We start from the raw sequence: 26,742 nt of genomic DNA on the forward strand, positions 1-26,742 counted from the left end.
TAAACAACTTAGAGAATTTATTTATAAAGTAGGAAATAAAAAGCATGATTTTAACATTTATTTAGAATATGAACAAAACTAGAAAGTTAAACTACAGAAAAGGCAGAGAGTACTGAAGTTGGCTTAAAGGCCATACAATGTATTTACATACAAACCAGCCAAACCCGTTTCTTTCATGCAAGTAAGCGTTAAGAGTGTGGTAATGTTTATAGAATAGGTCACAACAAATATTTTAAAAATTTACAGAAGAAACTGTACACGAATGAAAAAATAAATTAGACAATTTACAAGAAATGTCTTATAGGTTATAATAGGCTATAACTTAGTTTATTATGAATAAAATTTGTAGTACATCCATCGTACATTTTTACATTACAGATGCAGTGTTAGAATTCCAACATGACAAACCTTAGACTTGACAAGAAGACTGCAATAGAGAGAGTAAGGCAACTTAAACTGAAATGGCTTGTATAAGTAAAATTAACACATACAAAGATCTACGCATGATTTGGTCAATAACTGGGAAGAATTAAGACAACTTCAGTTACAAAGTCAAAAGTTTTACTGTAGTTCAAATAAAAAGTGAAAGCACACAATGTATTAAAAAAATGATAAAACTATCTTATCATGACTTACATCCTAATTCCAACAGCTGTATTTGGAAAAGGAGAGGAGGATACTGATGTCAGGTCTATAAAGTTATCTTCTGTTTCTAAATGTTGTAAACTAAACAGAGTACCTCAGAAAAAAGTGGCAAATTTCAAAATGGCTTAATATCTGCGACAACTACTGACTGTGCCAGTATAATATCCATGATTCAGATACGATGTAAGGCTAAATAATCTCAGACTACCTCCATTATTTGTGTAGACTTTACACATTCTGCAAAAGCAGCTCTGTCTCATTTGAAAGCTATTGGAACTGGTGAGTACTGCAGAGTAGGAAAGATGTTAGTAACAAAAAATATATAGCACTAGCTTAGAATTGAAGTTCACTTGCATATTTATACAATTCAAAATCTTGAATTTTAACTTCATTTACTCCTTTGAAAAATACATTCCTCATTAGTTCTTTTGAACACAAAACTAGTGGCAGCTGCGGCCAAGACTGAAAATCGAAAAGGAAAATAACCTCTAACTACAGAAAGAGCCAGAGTGTAAAGATTTTCCTTTTTTTCTTAAGGGCGGATAAAAACCTGACTTCCCCCTGACGCGTCACTCAGCACTGCCTCAGTACCTGAAGTCCCACTATCAGCTCACTGCTCCATCTATTTTCAGTAGTACACTGGGAATGTCATACACAGGTCCAGTCGGATTCTTCTCAGACATCCCTAAGGATAAAAGTGTTTCCGGTCTTCATTACATTTGAAGTAGACGACTATAATCCATCATGAAATATTTCAACTAACTGGTAGGTAATTAAAATCGTGTTTTATAAATTTCGCTACAAATTGTTTGACAAAAGCAATAAATAATTCCAGGAGGGGTTTATGACACATCTATCCCCACTCACAATGTTCAGAGATAAACAGCTTGAAGAAAAGGCCACTAAAACCCCTCCCCAAAATACCTAATATTCAAATATCTATGGATTTAGTGGGATGTTTCTTTTTGTACAATGGAAAAGTTATAATAATGCCCACGTAATTTTGAAGTTAACACAATTAAAATTCCAGATACCTTTACAGATTAAAGTACACACACTTTTATGGACATACTCGTACATAAAACCCTTCAGATTACTTTAAGGTAAACCTATTTGGCCCACATCCACTGACCTCTTAAGACAGATAACGCAAAAAAAGGGATCACTTTAAGAAGATGTGAACTTTCTGGAAGTGGAAGTTACTCAAAATTTAGATAAGGCTGCAAAGCTGGGATGACTTTTCATGCCATAATTTTTAACTAGCTATGCAAATACTTTAAAGGAAGAAAAAAATTACTTTTTTGGGTCTCTGATGATTTTTACCAGGCTCAGTAGAAAATATAAGACAATTACTGTCTCAAGTATTGAAAGCAGGCGGTAGTATATAAAGCACATTATTTTGAGATTATCTGATAGATAAAAGTTGGCTGAACTCCTTCGGTATTAGAATGAAACACTGTAATAAACTTATTGGGGAAAATAGGACATCACTGACATTTCATGGCAAATCATCTTAAATAGGTCCAAGAGTAGTATTACAAAAAGGCAATATATTCCTAGTTTTTTTTGTTCATACGTACCACAAAATAGTAAGTTAAATGCAAAATAATGCACACTCACTTTCCTGGTGATTATTCTTTTTCACATGGCTTTGAAGGAGAGTTTCTAAACTACACTCTCAAATGCAATAGATTAAAAAGCATTACGTGCTCAACCAGGAAAAAAAAAAAGATAAAACACGAAAAATTTTGAACATAACAAACAGCGGTTATGAAAGATATCTGGAAGCTATTGCCTTGCTAAGCGTTCCACCCAAGAATGCAACCTTAGAAATCAAGGCAAGATGTGATGGACTGCTCTTAGAGGCAAGACTTATCACTAGACATACCGGAAAACCTTTTCCCTTTCAGCTGCATCCTTTTGCTAACAGAAATGAAACTGTCAGGAAGCAGTATTTATACAGCAATCACACACAAAGGCAAGAACTCAGGAATCTTTGCAGAGTCTAATGTTTGGCAAATATTCTGACCCTCTTGAAGGACTGTCAGTCACCACGCAGGTATTATTGGCAATGGCACTGACTACCTAAACTCAGAGTCCACCCATTTAGAGGAGCTGAGCAAGGAACTGCCCATGTCGACCGGCAACCGAGTCAACTAACACTTTGTCTTTGAAGAAGTCAGGCTGCAGAACTGAAAGCCACGACTTGTGCAAGTCTCTGGTTATAAAAGGCAGTCTTTTTTGTGTGGTGGTGGAAAGTTCTAGACCTTGTTCTTTACCAAGCCCCAACACAAATTGATAGTCCTCCCTGCATTTGCAATGTTACCACAATTTTTAGGAATGAAAATTAAATCCGAAAGGTATAAAGAGGATTCTCTTGGGTGTACAAAACTCAAGGAAGAATTAAAAGGGCCTCTTTTCACTCTTTACGATTGGCTTCCGACAGTTTAATTAGATCAGGTGGGGGAAATGGAAGTCCCTAGAATCATCGAATTTGCTTCAGTGAAGGAAATGTGCGTTTTGGAGACTGAGGGCAGTCAGAATGTGTCTTGGGGACTCCATCAGTATCCCTGGAAAACATGACACACACTACGGTGAGACGGCAGGATGCAATGGAAGGTATTTTTGGAATGGTCAGAAATACAACTTGTCTGGGTAAAATAAACTTGCCCAACTGAGCCACTTCCTATCCCCCTTTATTTGAAAAACAAGCTTCCCATATTTTCCCCTCAAACATTCTTTAAAAGCACATCTTCATGAAGTTTTAGTGGAGAAATCACAGTACTAGTTCTGAAACTGCATTCATTCAGTAACCACCTACCCAAATGTGGCTCCCGAGAACCATGGCTACTGAAACGTGGTTAGTCTAAACGGAGATGCGCTGCAAATGTAAAATAGAAACTGCCTTTGACGATTAAGTACAAAAAAGCCAGAACGTAAAATGTCTCCTAAATAACTTTTAATATTGATTACATGTTGAAATAACATAGAGGATATACTGTATTCAACAGAAATATATGAGAATGAATTTCATCTGTTTCTTTTCATTTTTTAAATGTGCCTACTAGAAAATTTAAAAATTACACGTGGCTCACATTTTATTTGTTAGCTCTTTTCAAGAACGCAGATCTCAGAGGCATTATATTGATTGGGACTAGAGTCAAACCTATTCACCATTGTATACTTACAAGGAATTTGAAATCATAATAAAAAACTAGAAATCTTGGCAGCCTCCATCATAATTCTGTTATTATTCCAGTAATTCTAGGATACCCATGAGAAAAGCCAAGAGCAGGAGTGGAGGGGCGGTACTCCCCTCATACGCATTACAGCAGGTAACTTCAGTTACGAAGGACAAGAAGTATGAATCAGTTCCAAATTAACCGAAGTATTGATGAAATTAACTTACACAGACTTGGATCATTCCATTTCTTTCTTAAAGACCGCCCCAAACCCACAGCTGCTAACATACAGTTTGCCACAGGAATATAACTTGAAGTTATTGTCATTTAGAAATAAACACTTTTTGTACAGCCCAAATCGCAGAATTTTAAAATAGACCGGAGAGATAGCTTTGGCTGAAATGTCTAGTCATTAGAATGGAAACATTAAAGGAAGAAACTTTTAGTCATTGTAGGTTTTCAAAATGACCACTGGTTGACATAAATTCAAAGTTCCAAATATTCTAAATTCTAACAATTACCTTGACATACTTTCCCCCTTACCCACTCACTTCTGTTATTCACGTTAATGTCTTTAGTAAAGCAAACTGGATTTTCAGTAATTGAGCACAAAATCTGAAAACTACAGAAATGTCTTTATCAAGCACCTCTTGATAGTCTAATGAAAATTATTCTCCATGGAGCAAAACTGCGTGTTCCGTAAAAACATATCGTAATACTTCTTTCTGTAATGTAAACAATTTTTAAGCTCTTCGGAGCACATCCAGATTTCCTGGTAATCTCAGGAGGCAAACTTTTCCCCCATCTCTCTACTTTGTAAACCATAAATAACAGTCTCGAACAACTTCACTCAACTACTGGACCTCCAAAATGTTACTGTCAAAGTGAAAATCTGAAAAAAATTATAACATTATAAAAAATGATTCAAAAGAAAGAACAAATTCCAAGGCAAAAGGATTTACAAATTTTGGAACTATAATCCCATTATTACCAGAGTGTATAAAACACTGATCCTTTTGTAATTCTGCAAATTACTGAAACTCAGAATCCCAGTTTCAAAACAACTCATCTTTCAGATTTCTGTTAACATCCTTTTAGAATAAACGTGATTTTGTTGCTGTTCATAACAGAAGGAAATCTTTAGCTTTGATGGTTCAGAACTAATTAAACAGAACTGACTGAGTCTGGGCCTGAGATAAGTATGGGATAGAAAACGCACGGAACTCTACCAATGCATGCAAACCATACTCCATTAGAATAGTCCTGGGACTGCATGGAATGGGCTTTCAAATAAGTAATTAAGTCTCCAGTTAAAAAATATTAAACATTTTTAAATGTATTGATTAACTAATAAAATACAGAAAATGCAATGTCACCAAATATGTGCATTTTCTAGGATTCACTTAAAATTCAGGCTAATATTTAACAGTATTTCAATTAAATTACAGCATTTGAAAAAGGTACTTCTGGGAAAAGATCACATAAACGTACTTTTTTTGGAGGGGGGATATGTTAGAAAAACTACAATAATGAAAATTAATATTGCCTTAACATTTCTAAAATCACATAAAAATGATCATCTTTGATTGCCATTTCAATTAATTTTGATACAGGGAATGTTACTGTCTGATTACTAGTAACCAAAACACACATAGAACAGACTTGTAACAAATATTCAGAATCAATTATTTTCATGAGCTAAACATTTCTGAGATTTTTAAGATTTGTGTTTGAGCATACAGTACTGTAATGTTGGCTGCATAAAATAAATAGAAAATCTTTTTGAGAGAAAGCTCAATTATCAGAGGCTGTATTGCATTTAACACTGAATATATACAGAAGGGAAAGCACTTCAATTAGAAATACTTCACCTGTTACCGAGTTCTCTCTTTTAATATGGCAACATTTAGCGGCTTTCCATTTTGACATTTAAAAATCAACAGGAATAGTGCTACTCTTTTATCCTTTGGTTCCCAGTGACAAACAATGCAGTAATAATGCCTCTGGTTTTCAGTTCTTCTTGGATGACATTTATTAGCAGAGAGAAACCTGATGCTTTAGCTGAAATTTGGCAGCCCAAGAAGTGCACCAACTGCTCCAAAGTATCCCTGTATAATGTGAAAACAATTATTGATGAGGAACAGCTTTTTAAATTAGCATACAGCATTAACTACTATTAAGAACACATATTTATATTATAATCTAGTTAAGAACATCTATTCAGATATTAACAATGTCTGTGTTGTCAGCTATTATAAAGAGTTTTTTAAACTGTATTCTCAATATATATACCTTTGCAATACCTATGCAAGTGTGGCTTTTAGACACTAAAGCTTCTAGGGCTATTATCACAGTTCTGTGCCTCATCCCCTTTCCTAGTAAACTTCCCATTGCTCCCGCTGCACTCTCACTGCATACCCCATGCCACGCGGAGCTGCACAAGAGTTTCTATACCACTCTGATCTGTCCAGTCAGAGCAGCAGCAGTGAAGCACGGGCACTTCTAAGAGAACAAATACTGACTCTGTGTTATTACATTTTCAATATATCCCTTTGACAGACCAGAAACAAAGTAATTCAAGCTAAGTTTACTTAATCCAAAACATTATGTGAATTGGTATTTGCTTAGATCAGAATTTAACTAGATGTAGTGAATAAATACCAAAGAAAAAAATAAATAAAAAACCTGGAAGAATAAACTCCAAAATGCTAACAGTGGTTACCTCTGGAAGTGGGGGTTAGGTTGTGGTGGGAAGATTAAGAACAATTTTCATTGCTAAATTACATATTGTTGTATTGTTCACATTAAACACTTGTTATCTCATGGGAGGGGGGAAAAAAGGAAAACAATTTAACAAAGCAAGTCATCTACTAAGTACACAGTCAGCCCCAGCATTTAAGGAGCTCACAGACCTGACATAACTCTCTTAGAAGGACTGCGCCGTTCTCGTGTTAATGGAGTTCCTGCCAGGTCCCAGTAACCCCCCACCCCCCAACTCAAAATGAAGTGAGGGCATCAATGGACTACTCCAGTAAATCGTCGTTTTATAGTTTACTTATAACTACAGAGCAAGAAGCAATACATGGAACCTGCATGTAAAAGCATTACATTAAAATTCACAACACATTCTTTCCTGTCCTACCTCATGCTCTAGAAACAACGCTTTCAGTTGACCTTTTGACCAATAATCCAGTGCATATGCCAAAAGTTTCATTGAGAGAGTATTGACACGTAAAAAGTTTCCAACAAAGACAACTCTGTTTATTTTCTAAGAGAAAAGAACAAAGAAAATGACTTGAAAAAAGAATTATGACAGATTTCACAATGCAAGTATCTTGACTTAACGTAAACTACCTTTTATTAGTGTCTACTAAGTCCTGGTACATACCTCCATAATCCTGACTATTTAACAATTAGTTCTGGACATGTCACTGCACACTTGTCAAAACCCATAGGATGTACACCCATAGGATGTGAACCCAAATGTAACCTCCGGACGTGGTTACAGTGACAACGCTGTGTCAGTGCAGGCTCCCCGCCTGGAACAGAGCAGCCATGTGGTGCCGCATGTGGACGGTAGGGGGCGCTGTGCTTGTGGGGCCAGGAATATAGGGGAACTCTGTACGCGCCACTCATTTTTGCTGTGAACCTAAAACTGCTCTAAAAAATAAAGTCTATTTTAAAAAGGAAAAGTTCTGGAAAGACTGTAGTACATGGTTATAGATGAGACTGTTTTTGAAAATGGCCAAGAAATCTGTTTAACAAAGTAATTTGGAGAAACGTTACTGATGAGATTAAAGGAGACAAACCACGGAAGAGTATTTTAAATGTGTTTAGGGGTAAACCAAGCTGTACACTTGGCCAGCATGTTGCAGCGTATGCTCAACAATGACGTGCAAACCGTGGACTTTACAGAGGCCACACTGAGGGGGGTGCCGCCTCCTGTACTCTCTGTCCCAGCCCACCCGTCAGCTCGCTCTCTGCTAAGATCCCACTCCCTAATGGTTGCTTAGGTATCCCTATGATTAGGAAATCTTAGAGGGAGGAACTGGTGTCTGTAGCTACAGAAAACCTATTTCTACTGTCACAATCATATATTGACTTTTGAGTATACATTTTTGCACATTAAATTTGGACAGCGTCAACTATGGCCTTAGTTACTATTAAGACGATTGGCCAGTGAAAATCTAGACCTGCAGGGCTATGAAAAAACGCCCCGTGTTATTATGAGCCCCCAAAAGTGAAATACTGCAAAACCTCGGTTAGAATGCCTGCCAGCGGCTCCTCCACCAACTCACTACACGGTTATTAAGAAACTAAAGAGATACAACTCTGGATTTCAACGGAATAATTCAGAGGATCAATTCGGGTTTGTACACAGTTATCCTCTCGGTTGGAGCCTCTTTCCCTGCCAAATATCTACATGTATGATTCTCTCATGAACTTCAGATCTTTGCCTAAAGGTCACAATTTCAAAACAGCTTCCGTCAATCACGCAATTACTCAGCAATCTGTCCTCTGCCACTCTGGTCTATTCTCAATCCTTTGTCCTGTTTGATTTTCTCATTTTGAAAAAGAGCATTTGTCACCTGATACAAACTAAACAATTTCCTTATTTGCTACATCATTAGAATGAATGCGAGCTCCAGATCATCGTTTTCTTCACAAATGTACCCCAAGTGCCTAGAACAATCCCTGGTGCATGATGTCTTGTAAATATTTCCTCGATAAATGAATAAATGAACAAATGAAGGGCTCCTTCAAAAAACAAAATTCTCTATTCATTTAAAAGTAATTGACATTTATAAAAATTAAATGGACAAATATATCTATCACGTGCACGCAGAATTGTATAGCCTCCTTCAAATAAAAACCATCCGCCTATGAGCTACATAAGCTGGAACAGTAAAAGCCGCAGACCTCGCGAGAAGAACAGCCTCCGTGCCGTCATAGCCCTGTACAATGCTGCTTGATCCATATGCAACAAGGCAGCACTGTAAAGAAGCCGAGGGCAGTGAGCAAACTTCCAGGCACTCCACTCAGCAAACGCAACATCAGCAGGAAAAAAACGAACAAAAAACCCCATGTTTTTCCTTTTACATCCTCAAGAGATTTAGTTTGTATATAGTCATGTGCCACATGCCAACATTCTGGTCAACAACTGACCGCATATACGATGGTGTTCCCGGAGATGATGGACCAGAGAAATTCCTATTGCCTAGCGATGTCACAGCCATGTCACAGCCATTTTAACTGTTGAAGCACAACGCATTACTCACGTTTGTGGCGATGCTGGTGTAAACAAACCTACAGCACTGCCAGTCGTATGAAAGTACAGCATGTACAATTGTGTACAGAACATAATAGTTAATAATGATTAACAACTATGTTACTGGTTTTGTATTTAGTATACTATACGTTTTATTGTTACTTTAGAGTGTACTCTTTCTAGGTAGAACAGTATGTCATTATTATGCCAACAGCAGCCTCACGCTTCTGTGTTACCAGGTTTCTTGGTTGCATCATTTTCCCTCGTGCTTGACTGAATCTCATGTTGTTTTGTGTAAGTAACGTGCTGTACAGGCTCGTAGCCAGGAGCAGGAGGCTGTCCTATAGCCTAGGGGTGAAGCAGGCTGTACCTTCTATGTTTCTGTAAGAGCTCTGTGATGTTTGCACACTGAAATTGCCCATCGTTAAGTGGCACATGACATGCCCATCGTTAGGTAGCACATGACTGTATTTCTTTTTGAAAAGGTGAAATGTACATATCTATTTGTCCTATTTCCGATTTGAGTGATCTACATTCTTTAAAGGTAATGTAACAACTGAAACTTAATGAGTCTTGGGATTTAATGGGTTAGGAGATCTGGACCCTATGGGCCTCCTTAAGGAACATGAAGAAGCCTGGCTAGATGTACATCGACTCCAATTCACATTTTCCCTGTAATTATACATGTTCTTACCTCATTAACAGCACACATTCGTGCCACAGAACCAATGTTATTGGTGATAGTTACTAAAGTAGCTCTTGCTAGATCTTCTTTACTAACAGATTCTCGCTTCTCCTTATAAATCATATTCCCAAAACTGCAGAGAAATGAGAAAACAAACAAAATCAAATGTGATCAAAAGCAACATTTCAGTCATTTTGGGAATTTAGCCTACAACTAAATCTACGCGTACACAGGGTTACTCATTGATCTACGAAATGGACATAGCAAAATCCTGGAAACAAACATCATCAAACAATGAAATACCATGAAGCTGTTAAGAAGGGGAGGGAGGGAGAAAGGTAAGGAAGAAAAGGGAGGGAGGCAGACAGACTACCGTAGAATATACTGCTGTTGAAGTGCACATACAGTACACTTTTTAATGGTATATTAATGTTACCTTCTGTATAAGGGAGGGTAAGGATACATATTTATTTGTATAGAGAAACATTGAAAGGATACTCAAGAATTAATGAAAATACTTTCCTATAGGGTGCGCTCAGAAAGATTTTTAATATCTAACTTTCAAAATAAAGGAGTGTTCAAAATTTAAAACCTAAACTGGGTAAGAGGAAGCCCTCTTACAACTTCCTTCAATTACAGTTGACAAATAGTATCAGGTGTGCAGCATAGTGACTAGACATTACATAACTCACGGTGTGATTGCCTCCAGAAGTCTAACACCCATTGGACAGGATACATAGTTATTGCATTATTATGCTGCACTTTGCATCCCCATGACTGTTTTTATAACTGGCAATTTGTACATCTTAATCCTGTCCCCTTTTCACCCGTTCTCCCATCTCTCCTGCCATCTGGCCACCACCAATTTGTTCTCTATATCTATGAGTTTCTGTTGTTTGTTCTGTGCTCGCTTTGGCAGCACATATACTAAAACTGTTTTGTTTGTTCATTTATTTTGTTCTTTAGATCCTACATATAAGTGAAATTATATGGTATAAGCCTTTCTCTGTCTGATTTACATCACTTAGTATAATATCCTCGAGGTCCATCCATGTTGTCACAAATGGTAAGATTTCATTCTTTTTTATGGCTAATATTCCATTGTATACATGTACCACATTTTCTTTATCCATTCATCTATCAGCGGACACTTAGGTTGCTTCCATATCTTGGCTATTGCAAATGACACTACAGAGAGCATAGGGGTGCATATGTCTTTTCGAATTAGTGTCTTGGATTTTTTCTGATAAATACCCAGAAGTGGAATTGCTGGGTCCTAAGGTAGTTCTATTTTTAATTTTTTGAGGAAACTCCAAACTGTTTGCCATAGAAGCTGCAACAATTTGCAATCCCAACAACAGTGCATGAGGGTTCCCTTTCCTCCATAACCTCCCCAACATTTGTTATTTGTTGATTTATTGACGATGTTATATCTCATTGTGGTTTTAATTTGCGTTTCTTGATGATTAGTGACGTTGAGCATCTTTTCATATGTCAGTTGGCGATCTGTCGGTCTTCTTTGCAGAAATGTGTATTTAGGTCCTCTGCCCATTTTTCAATTGGATTTGTGTGAGTGTGTGTGTGTGTGTGTGTGTGTGTGTGTGTGTGTGTAAGTTGTATTGAGTTCCTTACATATTTTGGATATAAATAAGCAACTTCAATTACAACATAAATGTTAAACTTACCTAGATGCTACAGCCCAACCTGGCAGACCAAATCTTTCATAATCTCCTCCATAAATATCACGGACCAACTTGTCAGCTTGGGTGCTGTCACCTTTGGATGCCATTTCAAGAGCCTCTTCAAAACTTTCACAGCCAGTCAATAAACTGCATAAGCCCAGAAAAGTACCCCCTCCAAGGCTAAAGAAAGTAAAGAAACATGATGAGCTGCATTTATACACTGTGTTCTTTCTTCAAAGTAAAACGGTGGATCATTTATTTACTCAATAAACACACAGAAAGAATATACTACTAATGCTAAGTGCTGAAATATTAACATAATGAGGAAAGGTGAACAATGCTTAGCAAAACCAAACTTGTCAGATCAAAGAATAAACTGAAGGAATAAATCACTTGCTGGAAACAGCATGAGGACAGGAAGAGATCTTTTTATCTTCCACTATCTTCAGTTGATACTTTATACATTGTAATTGCTAAAAATAAATGTTTTTGTATACATTAAAAAGGAATGTGTTAAAATCAGTACCATATTAAAAGGAGAAAACTTGTAATTCTAAATGGCTTCCAGGAAATGATTTTCTGAAAGGCCAATTTACTTGGCCTGACAACGCTGAAATCAATTCAGTGTGATACATTAACATTTCACATGACCTAGAAATGAACACAGTGAGGAAATTTACATCAGGCTGGTCATCATGTTAGTGATGGAAACTACCTGGTTGTTATTCTTTTGGATACGCTCACAAAATGAAACCAAGTGCTCTCTAATTCCTAAAATCAAAAGCTTTGCTTCCCAGTCTCACTTAAAATTCTAACAGGGTCTATCCCTGAATAACTGTTGGAATTTAGTTAACAGGCTGAATTTCTGTCTTTTAGAATTAAGTAAGGTAATACTGTAGTCCCCTCTTACCTGCAGGGAATGAATTCCAAGACCTGTAGTAGATGCCGGAAATTGTAGACAGCAACGAACCCTGTTACATGCTATATACACTTACTTATGATCAAGTGTGATGTATAAATTAGGCACAGTAAGAGATTAACAATAACTAATACTAAAATGGAACAATTATAACAATACACTGTAGGAAAAGATGTGACTGTGGTCACTCGTGTCAGGGGATCCCTTGCTGAAGTCTTTCTGGCGCAACGCGTTGCCATCAGTCAGAACCGGTTTTCTGTTCGTGTCTTCCATCCGCAAATTTGATGCCTTTTCCATCGTAACTAAGCACTTACCACGCACGATGGCTGTAATTTTTGCAGTTTGAGGCATAATAGCAAAACTAGCAGGCATTTCTTTTACCCTTCTTCACAATTTCAAGCATAGAAAATGTGTTCTTACCACAGATCTTAGGAACCTCAGCACACTCTTTTTCTTCTTTCCTTATTAAGAACCTTCCCCTTTTCACTTAAAGAAGCACTTTAAGACTTCTTGGTATATCCGAATTGCCAGCATCACTACTCTTGTGCTTTGGGACCATTATTACTCAGTAAGAGTTACTTGAATACAAACACTGGGATACTGAGAGTCAATCTGATAACCAAGTTGGCGACTAAGTGACTAACGGGCAGGGAGTGTGAACACGTGGCGACACTGGATGAAGCAGGACAGCTATTCAGAATGGTGTGCAATTTCTAGCTTATAAATTTTCTCAGGAAATTTTGATTTAATATTTTCGGACTGCAGTTGACCACAGGTAATTAAAACCATGCAAAGCAAAATCGTGGATGGGGGAGGGGGAAACTACTGCACTGCCCTGTAATTCTCTGGCGTACATATACAATGGAGGTAGATTTTTAGCCATTACGGAAATGAAATACTAATTAAAGTATCATTTAAGTAGGAGGACTATTTTAAAACTGAAATGAGTTTTTTCTACAAACCAATCTAAAGTATTCCTGATCTTTCTTCCTCAATTAAAGATAGAAGTCTCCACCCTCCTTGAAAGTTGAAAAAATACGTATCAGAATCATAAAGAAAATTTAAAAATCTCATTTCACATTCATGTTTTAGGTAGTATAGAAAATTTGATAGGATATTAGGGACATTAATATTATCCCACAAACAGCTCATGTTAAATCAATCCTCTAAGAATTCATTACAGTGTTGCCCTGTACTCTGCATGAAATCAGCATGTAGCAAGCTTTAGGCTTGAAATACATCTATAAAAAAGTGAAAAATAAGGAAAGAAAAATGCTTTGGAAAATAGTTACTGGTATCATTCCAGATAAAACTTCACTCATGACATTATGGAAATTTTAATGCCAACTGATGCTAAGCAAACATAAATATTTAATGATTTTAATTTGAGTCATAATATTTGATACAACAGTATTATCAGCAACACTTTCACTTATATTTGCACATCTACATTTTTGCTGTGGAACAAATGCACATTATTTTCCTGATGAAGCTAGTATTAATTTAATGATTTTACAACTTCTGTGTACAAAGCACTATGGATGCTGCAAAAGAAAAAGGTTACTTACCTCGTCCCAGTTACTCGTTTATAGTTGTCTTTGGAATGGACTGCTAAAATGCTGACTCCCGAGCCAATGTTCACTACCAGCAGTGGATAGGGGTCATCCAGGTTAAAAGGCATCTTTTGGCATCGCTCAGGTTCTGAGGCATTAGCAAAATAATAGCACTCTGCTTGTCCATTGAAACTGACAGAATCTATATACAGCAAGCCCTTTACAAGGCAGTCAAGTTCATCCAGTTTGTGCAGGTGGAGGTTTCCAATCTGTAAAATAATACCAAAGAGGAAAAAAAAAAAAGAAAAATGTTTTACAAAGTGAATGAAAAACAGCATTCAGAATACTGAGTCAATTATACTGTATAATTTTCAAAATCATTTACAACCCCCCTCAGTTTCACTTGTCTTGTTTCATGTCAAAATCTCTATGGGACTTGGAGTCCAGTGGTTCTCAATGATAGTGGTGCTACCTCTTGGAGGCATTTTGAAAATTTGTGGGGACATTTTAGTTTTCACAAAGATGCAGGAGAGGGGAGGACAGAACTAACATCTAGAGGCAGGGGTTTAGGATGCCAGACATCTGTAATGGGTGGGGCAGTTGTGCAAAACCCAGAATTATCCCATTCCCGCATTATCTTGGTTTTGATGGACATTTTGTAGGTAGCAGAGGAAAATCTGTTTATAGTTACCGTATCTGAGCCTATGTAAGCACAAAGTGTTTATCTATCTGTGTGTATAAACATAGTCTTATTTACATGGTTTTAATATACACTGAATTGCTAGGAATGCAACCACCAAATAAACTGAGGGAGTACTTCTTATTGCTTGTGTGCTTGTGCAAGTGTGGTTTTAGCATCTTATAAAGTTATATCCCAACAGCAACAACATATATGTTATTAGATTCTCCAATAAAACATACCATATCATATCTAGGATTTGAGCTTTAGAGTTCACGGTGAATCTATGTAGGTGCAGGCATCTAACTACTTCATTATACCCTCCCCTGTGCTCATACCAGGGGCTCTACCTACTGACATTCACACCCTGTTTCCCTGAAAATAAGACCGAGTCAGACAGTCAGCTCTAATGCATCTTTTGGAGCAAAAATTAATATAAGACCCAGTGTTATATTAATGATATTACATTATTTATATTATATTTATTATATTAAAGACCCAGTCTTATTTTACTATAATTTACTTAATATTTTACTATATTAATTTTTGCTCCAAAAGATACATTAGGGCTGATTATCCGGCTAGGTCTTATTTTTGGGGAAACACGGTGTGGGTTTTTGTGTATGTGCGCGCGCGCACACACCTTAATTTCCTGTCTTCATGTTACACTTTGGGTACTAGTTTGAAATTATTAAATTCATTACAAATTCATTAGTAAAGAATCTATTATAAAGCATTTGTTATAAAAAACCTCAACTTAGATAACACTTCCTCTGGGAAGCTTTTCAATTCTCTAGGACTTATGTAGCACTCCTCTGGTGTTCCCATGGCACCTCTTTCCATAACAATAGTATTAATTATAAGGCATTGTACTTGTACTTGTAATTCACTTAATCTGTGTAGTCTAGAATACTGCACTTTGCGGGCTCAGTTTATGTGTTGTTCCCAGCAAAGTGTCTATCTAGCACAGTAACTGACACATCTTAGATGCTCAAATATTATCTTAATAATTGAGCATCAATAAAAACAAGTATTACAGAAACTCATTACTAGAAAAGAACTGATACTTTAAAAGAAAAAATCAGAAGTCCATGTTTGGATGCCAGTTATTTTCACTGCTTTTGGCAAACACATCCAACCAAACTGGGCTCAGATTCCTGAAATTTATGTTCAAATAACAATACGCTGAATATAAATCAGTATTATCCATCAAAGAAAAAAATTTTTAATAAAAATTTAGACTTTTAAATTATCCCAAATTGTTAGGGGCTCACTTATTGTAAGCCATGTACGTGATCACTTATGTTCTAGTAACAGACTTTTCTATGAATTGAGAAATTAAATGGTGTACATGCATATTTTCAAGGAAAACAAATTTCAGTAGCCAGAAATACCAACTTTTTAATCTTTATTCTAATGAAAAGGACTAGAAGCCTGGCAAACCCCGATTAGTATATACCTCAAATTAACACTTATACAGTCCTCTTGCCATATCCAAATGGCCCCCTCTGAGACAACATAAAACCAGGGAAAAAAGGGTAGCGAACTTTCCATCAGGTTCTACTAATCAAAAGACACTGGCTTCAGCTGGGGTTTGGGAAGGAGGTGGCCCTGGGGGAGATGACTATATGGATAATATTGCAAAAAACATGCAAGCACAGCACACAGTAATAGTGAGAGTAATTGAAGCCCCATTTATATCTGGCTTTGCACACTGCCAAATTCACTGAAGTCCCTTTTATTGTAGCAGTCTCTAAAGTTAGCAGGTTTTACCAAACATTATGTACAACAATGATCCCAAATCTGGGCAATTTTTACTAATCCTATAAAGGTATTTAAATGCCCCAAATCAAAAACGAGTCATAAATACGTACTTCCTCTGCATCAGCAGGAAGAACTTATGTACGAAACATGCCAGATGGAAACTTAGCGTCATATTTTAAAAACTGAAGTGAATGGGTATCAATTTTTGGCTTTGAGTCAAGATACCTACTGTACGAAAATCTTTTTCAAACTTGTAAGCACCACCTCCTGTAGCACATAGCACCGTGTGTAATGTTGAGAAGTTTTTATCTCTTCCCATTTGGATAAAAGTAGGCAGGTCCTGGGTTGGAAATCTGATGAAGTGCAGGTTCCCTCTTCGGCCAAAAAGTGTTAAATCCTTCAGTTCAAGGTGTACGTCCCGAATACCAGTGGATCCATAGGCCACATTAGAAGTCAAATATTTCCGGATACTTTTCAAGCTTTCCACTTCTTCTTGTTCTTCCTCTGCTGTGATATCAATAGGTTCAAAATATGAAAGCTTTACTAGCGTTCCCCCAATGTCCATGCCAAACCATGGGAAAGCTGTGGATAAAAGACGAAAAAAAAGAATAAAAGATAAAAAGATATTTTTGGAAATGCGAATTAGGAACTAGTTCATTAGCCACAAACTTCATTTACTTGCAATCATGCATTCAGTCTGTAATACTTTGGGGTTAGACGTATCTTCTATGTGCAACTCACTTTTTCCCCTTCAAAGTGTTGTGTATTTTCTAAAGACTCCTAACATAGGATGCTGATATAGTTGGCCAAAAGCCTTTTTTTTTTTTTTTTTTAAAGATTTTTATTGGGGAAGGGGAACAGGACTTTTATTGGGGAACAATGGTCAAATTGTTGTCCTTTCAATCTTAGTTGTGGGGGGTTCTGTTCAGCTTCAAGTTGTTGTTCTTTCAGTCTTAGTTGTGGAGGGCGCAGCTCAGCTCCAGGTCCAGTTGCCGTTTTTTATTTCTAGTTGCAGGGGGCACAGCCCACCATCCCTTGCGGGAGTCGAACCGGCAACCATGTGTTTGAGAGGACAGGCTCCAACCAACTGAGCCATCCGGGAGCTCAGCGGCAGCTCAGCTCAAGGTGCCATGTTCAATTTTAGTTGCAGGGGGCGCTGCCCACCATCCCTTGCGGGACTCGAGGAATTGAACTGGCAACCTTGTGGTTGAGAGCCCACTGGCCCATGTGGGAATCCAACCGGCAGCCTTCGGAGTTAGGAGCACGGAGCTCTAACCGCCTGAGCCACCGGGCCGGCCCTCAAAAGCCTTTTAATTCCCAGTCTGGTAGGCTTTCCTTTTCCTTTATGAAATCCTTACCATGTAAAAAAATTTGGGCCAATTCTGTTTTAAATAAATAGGTCATCACCTAGGGCTTGAAAACATTTCTAAAACGATTTTAATGTAATAAAATTGGCCAATAATCACTTCAGGTACACTCCAGGGGAAAGCACTTCCTTAAAAAGAAATCTTGGGCCGTCCCGGTGGCTCAGGTGGTTGGAGTGCCGTGCTCCTAACACCGAGGTCGCTGATTCGATTCCCACATGGGCCAGTGAGCTGCGACCTCTACAGCTAAGATTGTGAACAATGGCTCTCCCTGGAGCTGGGCTGCCGTGGGCTGCTGAGTGCTGCCGTGGGCTACCACGTGCTGCCAGGAGCAGCCCGCAGCTGGAGGGAGCACAGCCTCATAACACCAGCACGGGCCAGGGAGATAGATGTGCCCTACACAACTAGACTGAGAAACAACGGTTTGAACCTAAGTGGGGGAAGGGGGTGGCGGAAGATGGGGGGAAAAAACAAAAATATATTTTCTTTGCTTATTGAGCATATTAGGTTTCTTTAGTAACCTGGTTAATAAAATTAGCTGTTAATACTACTGAAGGTACGTGTACTTGGGGGCAAGCACATTCGGGGGGGGCAAGCCATGTATTTGGGTTTGGGACTTGGGGCTTTCTCACTGAGTGGGCCACGTGACTTTGGAAAAGCCAATAACCTCTGAATCTTAGTTTCCTCAATGTTTGTTTCTGTTCTCTGGGATTTTTATTAGAGAGAGACTCAAAAATAATTTAAGACTTAAGATACACAGATTACAGAATGCCTGGTAAAATGTATTAATAATTTTTAATGTAAAAGTTCTCCAAGAAAACTACTTCCCTCTAAAATTCTACATTGTTTCTTAATTATTCATATTTTATTTATTTGATACGTGTGTACCATTAGGAACTCAGAACATGATTCAATGAGAAAGCATTCTCTACATTTCTCTATTTCAGAATTTATATTTATTGAAATTAGTAAATGAAACTGAAGATGAGGAAGGAGTAATTCTCATTCTCTTCTGGTGGAGAAATAGCTCATTTATATTTTGTGTTTGAAACCCAAGTTGCAGATCAAGCTCTACTTACATTAAGGACAATCTTTAGAAAGAAATATATATACACATAAATATATACGTATATATTTATGTGTGTATATATATATATATATATATTTTTTTTTTTTTTTTTTTTAAGTAAAATGACTTTAGAACATCATTTGGGAAGCTAGGGCAGCAAAACCCTTTTTTGTGTCACCTGTAGATTTGTGTAAACAACTAAGATGCAGAAGAAACGGCCTCAGTCTTCTCAGCTCTGTTGGGTGGCTAGCAACGGAGGCCATCTTAGATAATAATCTCTTGAAATGAATGACAGGCTATTTGCAATTTAAAAAAAAGTAGAAACCATATAATATATCTTTAGGTAAAAAAAAATGTGCTATCACTACATTTTACTTTCAGTTTACTCATGAAATCCAGAATTCCTGCTTTAAGAGATTCATCATGTAAAAGGTTACATGTCAGCTTTCTCCCCCAACTTCAAATTAAGTCACTAGAAGCAGTTAGAGGGGAAATTCACGGCAAGTGGTTAGACAAACACATTTAAAGAAAAATATATGGAATAGCTCTATTGATCCAATAAACCAGAGATTCCTTCAGAATTTTCCTAATTTGTTGAACAGATGTATAATTAGGACACTTTTCATTGGGCATTAGATAAAATACAGGTCCTTCTGCGATTACATAACCAAAATGAATTCTCCCTATTTGATACTCGATCATTGCCTGCATGGGGAGGGGAGTGTGGAAATCACTACTGCCACATGAAGTACATTTTAGGATAGAAAAATTTCTACAAGGCGAGATTACTAAGCTAAAAACCTTTATTTTCCAAAATTCAAAACACATTAAAAATCATTTAATGTTTTTAGTTTTTCTTTCTGTGCCTTCATCAGTGTCAAACACACACAGGTGTCAAAGTATACACACACACAAATAAAAATGTTACTCAGAGAGCAAACTACAAAGCTGAAGCCTTACCAGGTTCAAAGTTCATGCCATTTTTATTTTCAGTCGGAAGCCTCTTTGCTCCTAGGTAATAAATACCTGAACAATGTCCTTCTTCAAAGCAAAAATTCCCGTCAACTTATGTGAAGAACTTTGACTTCTTACATAAAACCATGAATTAAGTTTCAAAGTAAACCTTACTGCCTAGGAAAACATTTCAAGTTTATAGTAAAATATCGGAGTGTGAGAAATTATCTGATTTTCTAAAGCTGATGCATGAGCACCAAGGTTTTTGACCCAAGGTATGTCAGCAGCCAATTCCAAAAGACAACTCTGGGGTGGGCAGTAGAAAGACTCACTGAATGAAAACCTATTTTTAAAGTCTAGGCTGCTGGAAAGTGTCATTTCACTCTTTCCCATAGAAAGAAAATGATTGTTTGGGTGTAACTATCATCAAATGATAAAGAAAAACCAAAACCTGCCACTGCTTCTTCTTTACAAGGCTTTTCGTTGATCTAGTTTCATGAAACCACCAAACTTGTCCTACCTCAAAAACATTACAGAGAAAGTAAAACACCTGTAAACAAAGCTATGTTATATCATTACAGTATATTGCGTCTCTCATTTGTCTTAAATTACATTCACTACTGAAGAAAATTATAAAATGTTTATGGTACGTAAGGCACAAAGAGTTACAACCATCAACCAGGAACTCATGAAACAGAACAGAACATGACCCCTCAATTTTAAACCGTTGTGTGACCCGCTCGTTTGTATGTATATTCGACTAGAGAAACAGGTTTTATGAAATGACTAAGTTGGAAAATGATTACATTTCCTTAAGGGGTGTTGCCCACAGAGGTAGGTTTTTTTAAATCAACAGTGCAAAAAGCCCAAGACTCAGCTCACATCCAGCCTATTAGCTACGTCTGTCTTTTCTTTTAGCGCTGTCCTTAAATGGAGGATAACTAGAGAGGCCAGCTGACAAATTTCTTAGTAACCATAATATGCAAACATTACCTGTCCCTTCTATTTCTAGCAGATCTCAATTACGACAATTTTCTTACTATTTGGAAGGTAGGGACTGAAAGAGAACTCAGTATTGCCAGTGGTTCCAAAAAAAAAAAAAGTTGGTAATAGCCCTCTTTTGCATAGGGAGCCTTCCGACTCAGCAGATCTGGGATTCATTTCCTTAGGCCAGAGAAGCAGTCACCAAGAAAAAGTGTGGGGGAGGCTCCAAGAACACAGAAGACACAAATCTTAATTATGATCCATCCTGTCGTTTAGCAATTGGTCTAATTAGGCACATTTACATTTTTCAGTGTATTAGGGAAAAAAACACCAAAAAACACCTTTATGTTTGTCATGTTGTCACTGACCAAAATGAGAGGGGGAGAGGGCACGGAGCCCAAACATTATCTGCAATGAAAGTATGAAAATAGTAAGGTTATTAAGTACAACCACAGGTCCAGTAATAGTTCCACGAAGTAAGAAAAATATCAGTTTCCTAAGACCTCAGGCAAGGATCTAGCTTTGTGGCTGTAGCCAAGGACAGGTTAATAGGTGACCAGTGCACAAGAAGCCTACTAACTGCATATAGCCTAACATTTCCTATTCTTTTAAGACTAAAATTATCCACTGCCAAGGTGAAAAGTGAAACAAAATACACATTTAAAAAACAAAACTACACATTCCATAAATATAAATAAGTACTTTGATGATGGCAAATATACATTACCTTCTCTAAACTGAGAATGTCCTAGAATCGCTTATGATCTGTATATTCGGTCTTCAAAAAATAGTAGCTTCTATTGTTTCTGATTGGAGCCTACAACTAGTTCCCCGTATGTTTCAAAAATATCCAAAACTATCATAAGGATAGTGCTACCAAAAATTATGTTTCTTATCAGATAATGTATGCAAAAGAAATCCACATGTCCGATCATCTTTTTATTTTTTCCAAATACGAAAAGCAGTTACAATTCAACTCAGCCGATCATGTTTTTAAATGACTAAACAGCATTAGCTATCTAGCCACAAGGGCAGACTGATAATTTCTTAAAAGCTTTGTTACAAAAGTTTGGTATCTTGCTAAGTATCAGTAAAGGGATGGGAGGAGAATCATTTAATTGTTATTGGCCCAGTGCAGATTTAACCCAAGCCTATGTGAAATTAGCATTTTTCTTTTGCATAGAGAAACCAAATGCTGAATATGTTCAGAACATTATTGGATTATTTTAAGGAACACAATTCTAAAATGGACATGTGTACTCGTAAATTCCAGATACGTTTCAAGTTTTTGGATAAAAGAAATTTCACTCTTCCTAATAATCATTCCAAATAAAAATGTTGGTGTTTTGAAACAGACGGGAAAAAAAAAACCATCTTCACATATTATAATTCCTTAGAAGAGCTCCAAGTAATCCCTCTCCCCCCACCTTGGGTAAATTAGTTACATCCATGGGGTTACCAGAAACTATCATATCCAATTGCACCTTATTATCTACTGGAAGTGGTAATTCTTCTTTTTTAAAATTAAATTGGAGTAAAATTGGTTAATAACATGTAAGTTTCGGGTGTACAGTTCTAATACCTCATCTGTATAAAGCATTGTCTGCTCACCCCCAAAGTCTAGACTCCATCCCTCCCCTTATATTTGACCCCTTTAACCTTCTTCATCCTCCCCCCACCCCCGTAACCACCATATTGCTGTGTCTGAGTTTGTCGCTTTGTTGTTTTTACGTCCTACATGAGTGAAATCATATGGTTCTTGTCCTTTTCCGTCTAACCTCTTTCACTTAGCATGATACTCTCAAGACCCATCCATGCTGTCACAAATGGCAGTATTTCATCTTTTCTTATGGCTTAAATAGATTACATAATACGAGTATATATGTACCATATCTTCTTTATCCAATAATCTCTCAAAAGACACTTGTTTCCATGTGTTGGCCTATAGAGAATAAAGGTGCAAGGAAACGGGTGCATAGATCTTTATAAGTGTTGTCAAAAGGGACTGCGAGGTTATATGGTAGCGCTATTCTTAATTTTTTGAGGAACCACCATACTGTTTTCCATAGTGGCTGTACCAGTTTACGTTACCACCAGCAGTATAGGAGGGTTCCCTTTTCTCTGCACCCTCTGCATCATTGATAATAGCCTTCTCACGGGTGTGAGAGTATCTCATGATGGTTTTGTTTTGCATTTCCCTTATACCTAGTTACACTGAGCATCTTTTCAGATCTCTGTTAGCCATGCGTATGTGTTCTTGGGAAAAGAGTCTGTTCAGATCCTCTGTCCATTTTTAAACTGGATTTTTTGTTGTTTAGTTGTATGAGTTCTTTACGTATTTTGGATATTAGCTCCTTACCGGAGGCATCATTTGCAAATATCTTCTCACATTCAGTTGGTTGCCTTTTGTTTTGATGATAGTTTCTTTTGCTGTACAGAAGCTTTTTAGTTTCATACAGTTCCATTCATTTATTTTTGCTTTCATTTCCCCTGCTTTCAGGGTCAAGTTCACAAAACCTCCTCTAAGACCAAGGTCTGCAAGTTTACTACCTATGATTTCTGGAAGTGATAATTCTCAAGTAATGATTCAATTTACAAACAGGGCAACCAAATTATACAGACGCTAACTACAAACATGTTAAATACTTCTCTCTGGTTTTGACAAAAACTTCAGATACTTTATTGTTTGGCTTAGCAAAGCCAGACGCAAAAACTGTATCATATCCAATTTTTAAACATATATATACTGTATGTATTTTACTATCATCTTGTTAATCACGTCACATGCCGTATGAGTAAGCAAAACTTTAGTTTTGCTTAAAAAATTATGTCAGTTAAGGTACAGAGGAACACATGATTGTTCGGATTTTTAATATCTTTAATATCTAATATTTAAGCAGTACGAAAAACACAAGTAAAGTCAAAGCAAACAAACTTTGCCATTATTTCGGTTCTCATATTTTAACTAGCCAAAATTTTTCATTAGGTTGATGTTTGACTTCATCCTTACCCTAGAGTTGAATTAACACACAATTCCAAATGCTAAGTTTTTAGTTATACAACCTAGAGGATGAAACCAATTCCTTTTTTTAAAAAATTTTCTAGTTAAACACATGCATTTGTTTTATAACCTGGTAATATATTAGAGACATATCTAAAAGCAAATGTTTTCTAACACTTAGGGGAATAATGTAAGAAAGTGTGTGAAGCCATAGTCGCTTGTTCAACCAATATGAGATAAAGCTTCTAGTTACTGGTGCTGTCGTACGTGCTAAATGAGGTACAATGCATATAAATAGTGCCTTACACATACTAAGGGCTCACTAAATTTATAATTATTAAAAAAAAACAAAAACCTATACAAGTACTCAAAAAACAAAACAAATATCTTTAGCTAATTCAAGTGGTTTAAAAAATTGGAAACACTTTCCAGTAATAGATGGTGCCAAAAAAATGTATACACATTTTAAGAAAGGAAAAAACTGTATTAAAAGTACACTGACGGTAACCACTTTGAGCCCCTCTTGTAATTACAGAAGTCAAACGTGACTTGTATTCATCTTTTGTAATCGATATATATTGATTATTACAATTTTAATACAGTTTTCCTTTCTTAAAATGTGTCTACATTTTTTGGGCACACTCTGTATTTCCAGGGCAGTTCATACTTTCTTCAAATAGAGATGTTCTTTATTTTTACCGTAAAGAATTGAGTAGGCAGTAAAATCACCTTTTACATATAAGAAATTGAAAATGATATTTTAGACTTCTACATCAAATTAACTGACTAGGTTTTCAGCATGACCCTATTTTAACATTAATGGTCCCACAATGTAATAGATCAGTTACTTTTAAACAATAGGTGTCCTTTTATTTCTCAAACTAATGTTTATTTTATAAACTTTTAATCTTTTCCAAAAACCTTTGACAGAGGTGGTAGTCATACCTTATTATAAGTTTGCCCAAATCTAAGTAACCAAATCACTATCATGGCAAGAAAAACACACCACAAAAAAACCCCTACGAGTCAGCATCTGAGCTTGTCATTGTTAAACTCATTATACTAAATGGAAATTCCAAGACAAGCAGAGAAAAATATATGTGTTGGGGGAAGATGGCCAAGTGTTTCACATACTGCATCTGTGCAAGATTAGTGTAATTCAGCAAATGTGAATTAGAAGCGTTTCTATTTACTTTGTCATTTAAGCCTTCACATCCCTATTTTATAGACTCTTTGAACAAAACTCTTTAGTTATCACGAGAAATCACCATTAATTTCTTTACATTGGCAACTATAACTGCCAGATCAGAAAGGTTTGTGTTTCTCAGGGTATTTAGACTATGCCCTATGGGTGCAGAAGACACAACACTAGACTATGAGTCAGCTGACTTCAGGCCCTGAACTTCATCAGCACCGAGTTGGTTGGCTTCGCCTCGGAAAAGTTCCTCTAGGACTCAGTAAGTTCAAGTTACTCGACTGTAAAATTCAGAACAAATTATCTCACATTTAAGTAACAATTAGCAGTTTTCAGAGTGCTTTGGTATGTTTCCTCTCCTTTGAGGGTTACAAGGACCTTGATGGGTGGGAAAAGATGGTGCTTCCCTTTTACAGATTTCTTAGAGCTGTTGGAAACATCACATGTGACAGTCTAAAATCTGCAAAGTATCAACACCATTCTGAGATATAAGCAGGCATCCTCACATTCCTAGTTGCTCTGCTAGAATGGACTTAAAGTACGGTCATCACAACGGCTGAGGGATTCAACAAACCATTTACAGAGGCAAAAGGTTTTAAGGCTAAAAACAAAAGGAAGCAAATGAAAGTTGATCTGTTCTCTGAAAACATGGAAAGAATGTTTTCAAAAAGTACATACATATGTAGTCATAAAAAAAAAATCTTAGTATTCACCAAAATGTTTAATAATGGTTCCACAGTAGTTAACCACTAATAGAGGTTAGCTCCGACTGGTGGAAATACCGCGATTTCTCTTTTTGTTCATCTTGTGTGTTTTTTCAAACAAACATAAACTCGTTATCCTTCTAAACAAAAATAAGCCGCTAGCAGGTTACAAGCATGTATATGTAAAAGTTCTGGTTCTAACTACGGTGACAACAACTCCCGGGAACCCGCCGGGATTTCAAGGACACAAGCAGGAAGCCCAGAAATCGGTAAAAATGGGTGGTATCTGCCCCTGCGCAGTTTGACAGGCATGACCACCCGTTTGCAACCCGACTGCAGAGGAAGCACAGACAGGGCACTGGTTTGATGGCTCGGGTCAAAAACTCCCTCTAGCACCTACCAGACCTCGAGGAGGAAGTAAAAGGGCCGGGGGGCTGCAGGCGTTGGTCGCACAAGTATAGGGGGGTAGGGAGGGCGCCTCGAACCCCAGGCTGAAATGGCCCCTCCACCCGCCACCCCTGCAAGGCACCGGCGACGAGCGACGGGTTTGGAACCAGGCCGCCCTGCCAAGGGGCTTCCGGACGGGGCCACGGTGCTCCCCCAGCCCAGAGGGCCCAAGTCCCCATCTTACAAGGCTTCTTGGCATCCTTGATCTTCATGGCGACGGCCTGGCGGACGAGGGGCAGCCCGGGTTCAGTGCAGCGAGGGTAGTGTGGCGACTCCGGAGGTGGCTGGGCAGCTCAGAGGCCTGGCGGGTTCCTCCCCTTAGGCCGGGCAGGCGGGGCGGGCCTAGGGCGGGGCAGCGGGCCCGAGGTGAGGCCCAGCCTCGGGGCGGCCCCCCACCCCCGCGAGGGGCGGCCGGACCGAGGGAGCTGGGGAAGGCCACCGGCCTCGCCGCTCCAGGGCCCCCCCCTCCCGCAGCTGCTCCAAACAAAAGGCCCGGTCCCCGAGCCACCACCGCCGCACTGAGAAATAGCCCGCCCCGGCAGGGCGCCCACGTGACGCTAGCCCCCCTTCTCTCCGCTCTCCGCCGGGCTGCTGGGAACTGTAGTTCTCCGGGGCGTGAGCCCCAACTCTCTGGCTGCAACGGTGC

General features: G+C 37.8%; 1 protein-coding gene across 1 annotated transcript; it reads right to left on the reverse strand.

Annotated features, from left to right (window-relative positions):
• PANK3 (pantothenate kinase 3) lies at window positions 1–26,616 on the reverse strand. Its single transcript, XM_019740953.3, has 7 exons — window positions 26,281–26,616; window positions 16,608–16,960; window positions 13,951–14,204; window positions 11,467–11,643; window positions 9,791–9,914; window positions 6,970–7,095; window positions 1–5,935 (listed from the first exon to the last, which is right to left on the reverse strand). The coding sequence occupies exons 1-7, from the start codon at window positions 26,306–26,308 to the stop codon at window positions 5,885–5,887; spliced, it is 1,113 nt and encodes a 370-aa protein (XP_019596512.1). The 5' UTR covers window positions 26,309–26,616; the 3' UTR covers window positions 1–5,884.
• Between the last annotated feature and the right edge of the window lie 126 nt (window positions 26,617–26,742).

Source organism: Rhinolophus sinicus, chromosome 5 (genome assembly GCF_057876585.1).
Source record: "Rhinolophus sinicus isolate RSI-liver-muscle chromosome 5, RSI-T2T, whole genome shotgun sequence".
Classification (NCBI taxonomy): Eukaryota; Metazoa; Chordata; class Mammalia; order Chiroptera; family Rhinolophidae; genus Rhinolophus; species Rhinolophus sinicus.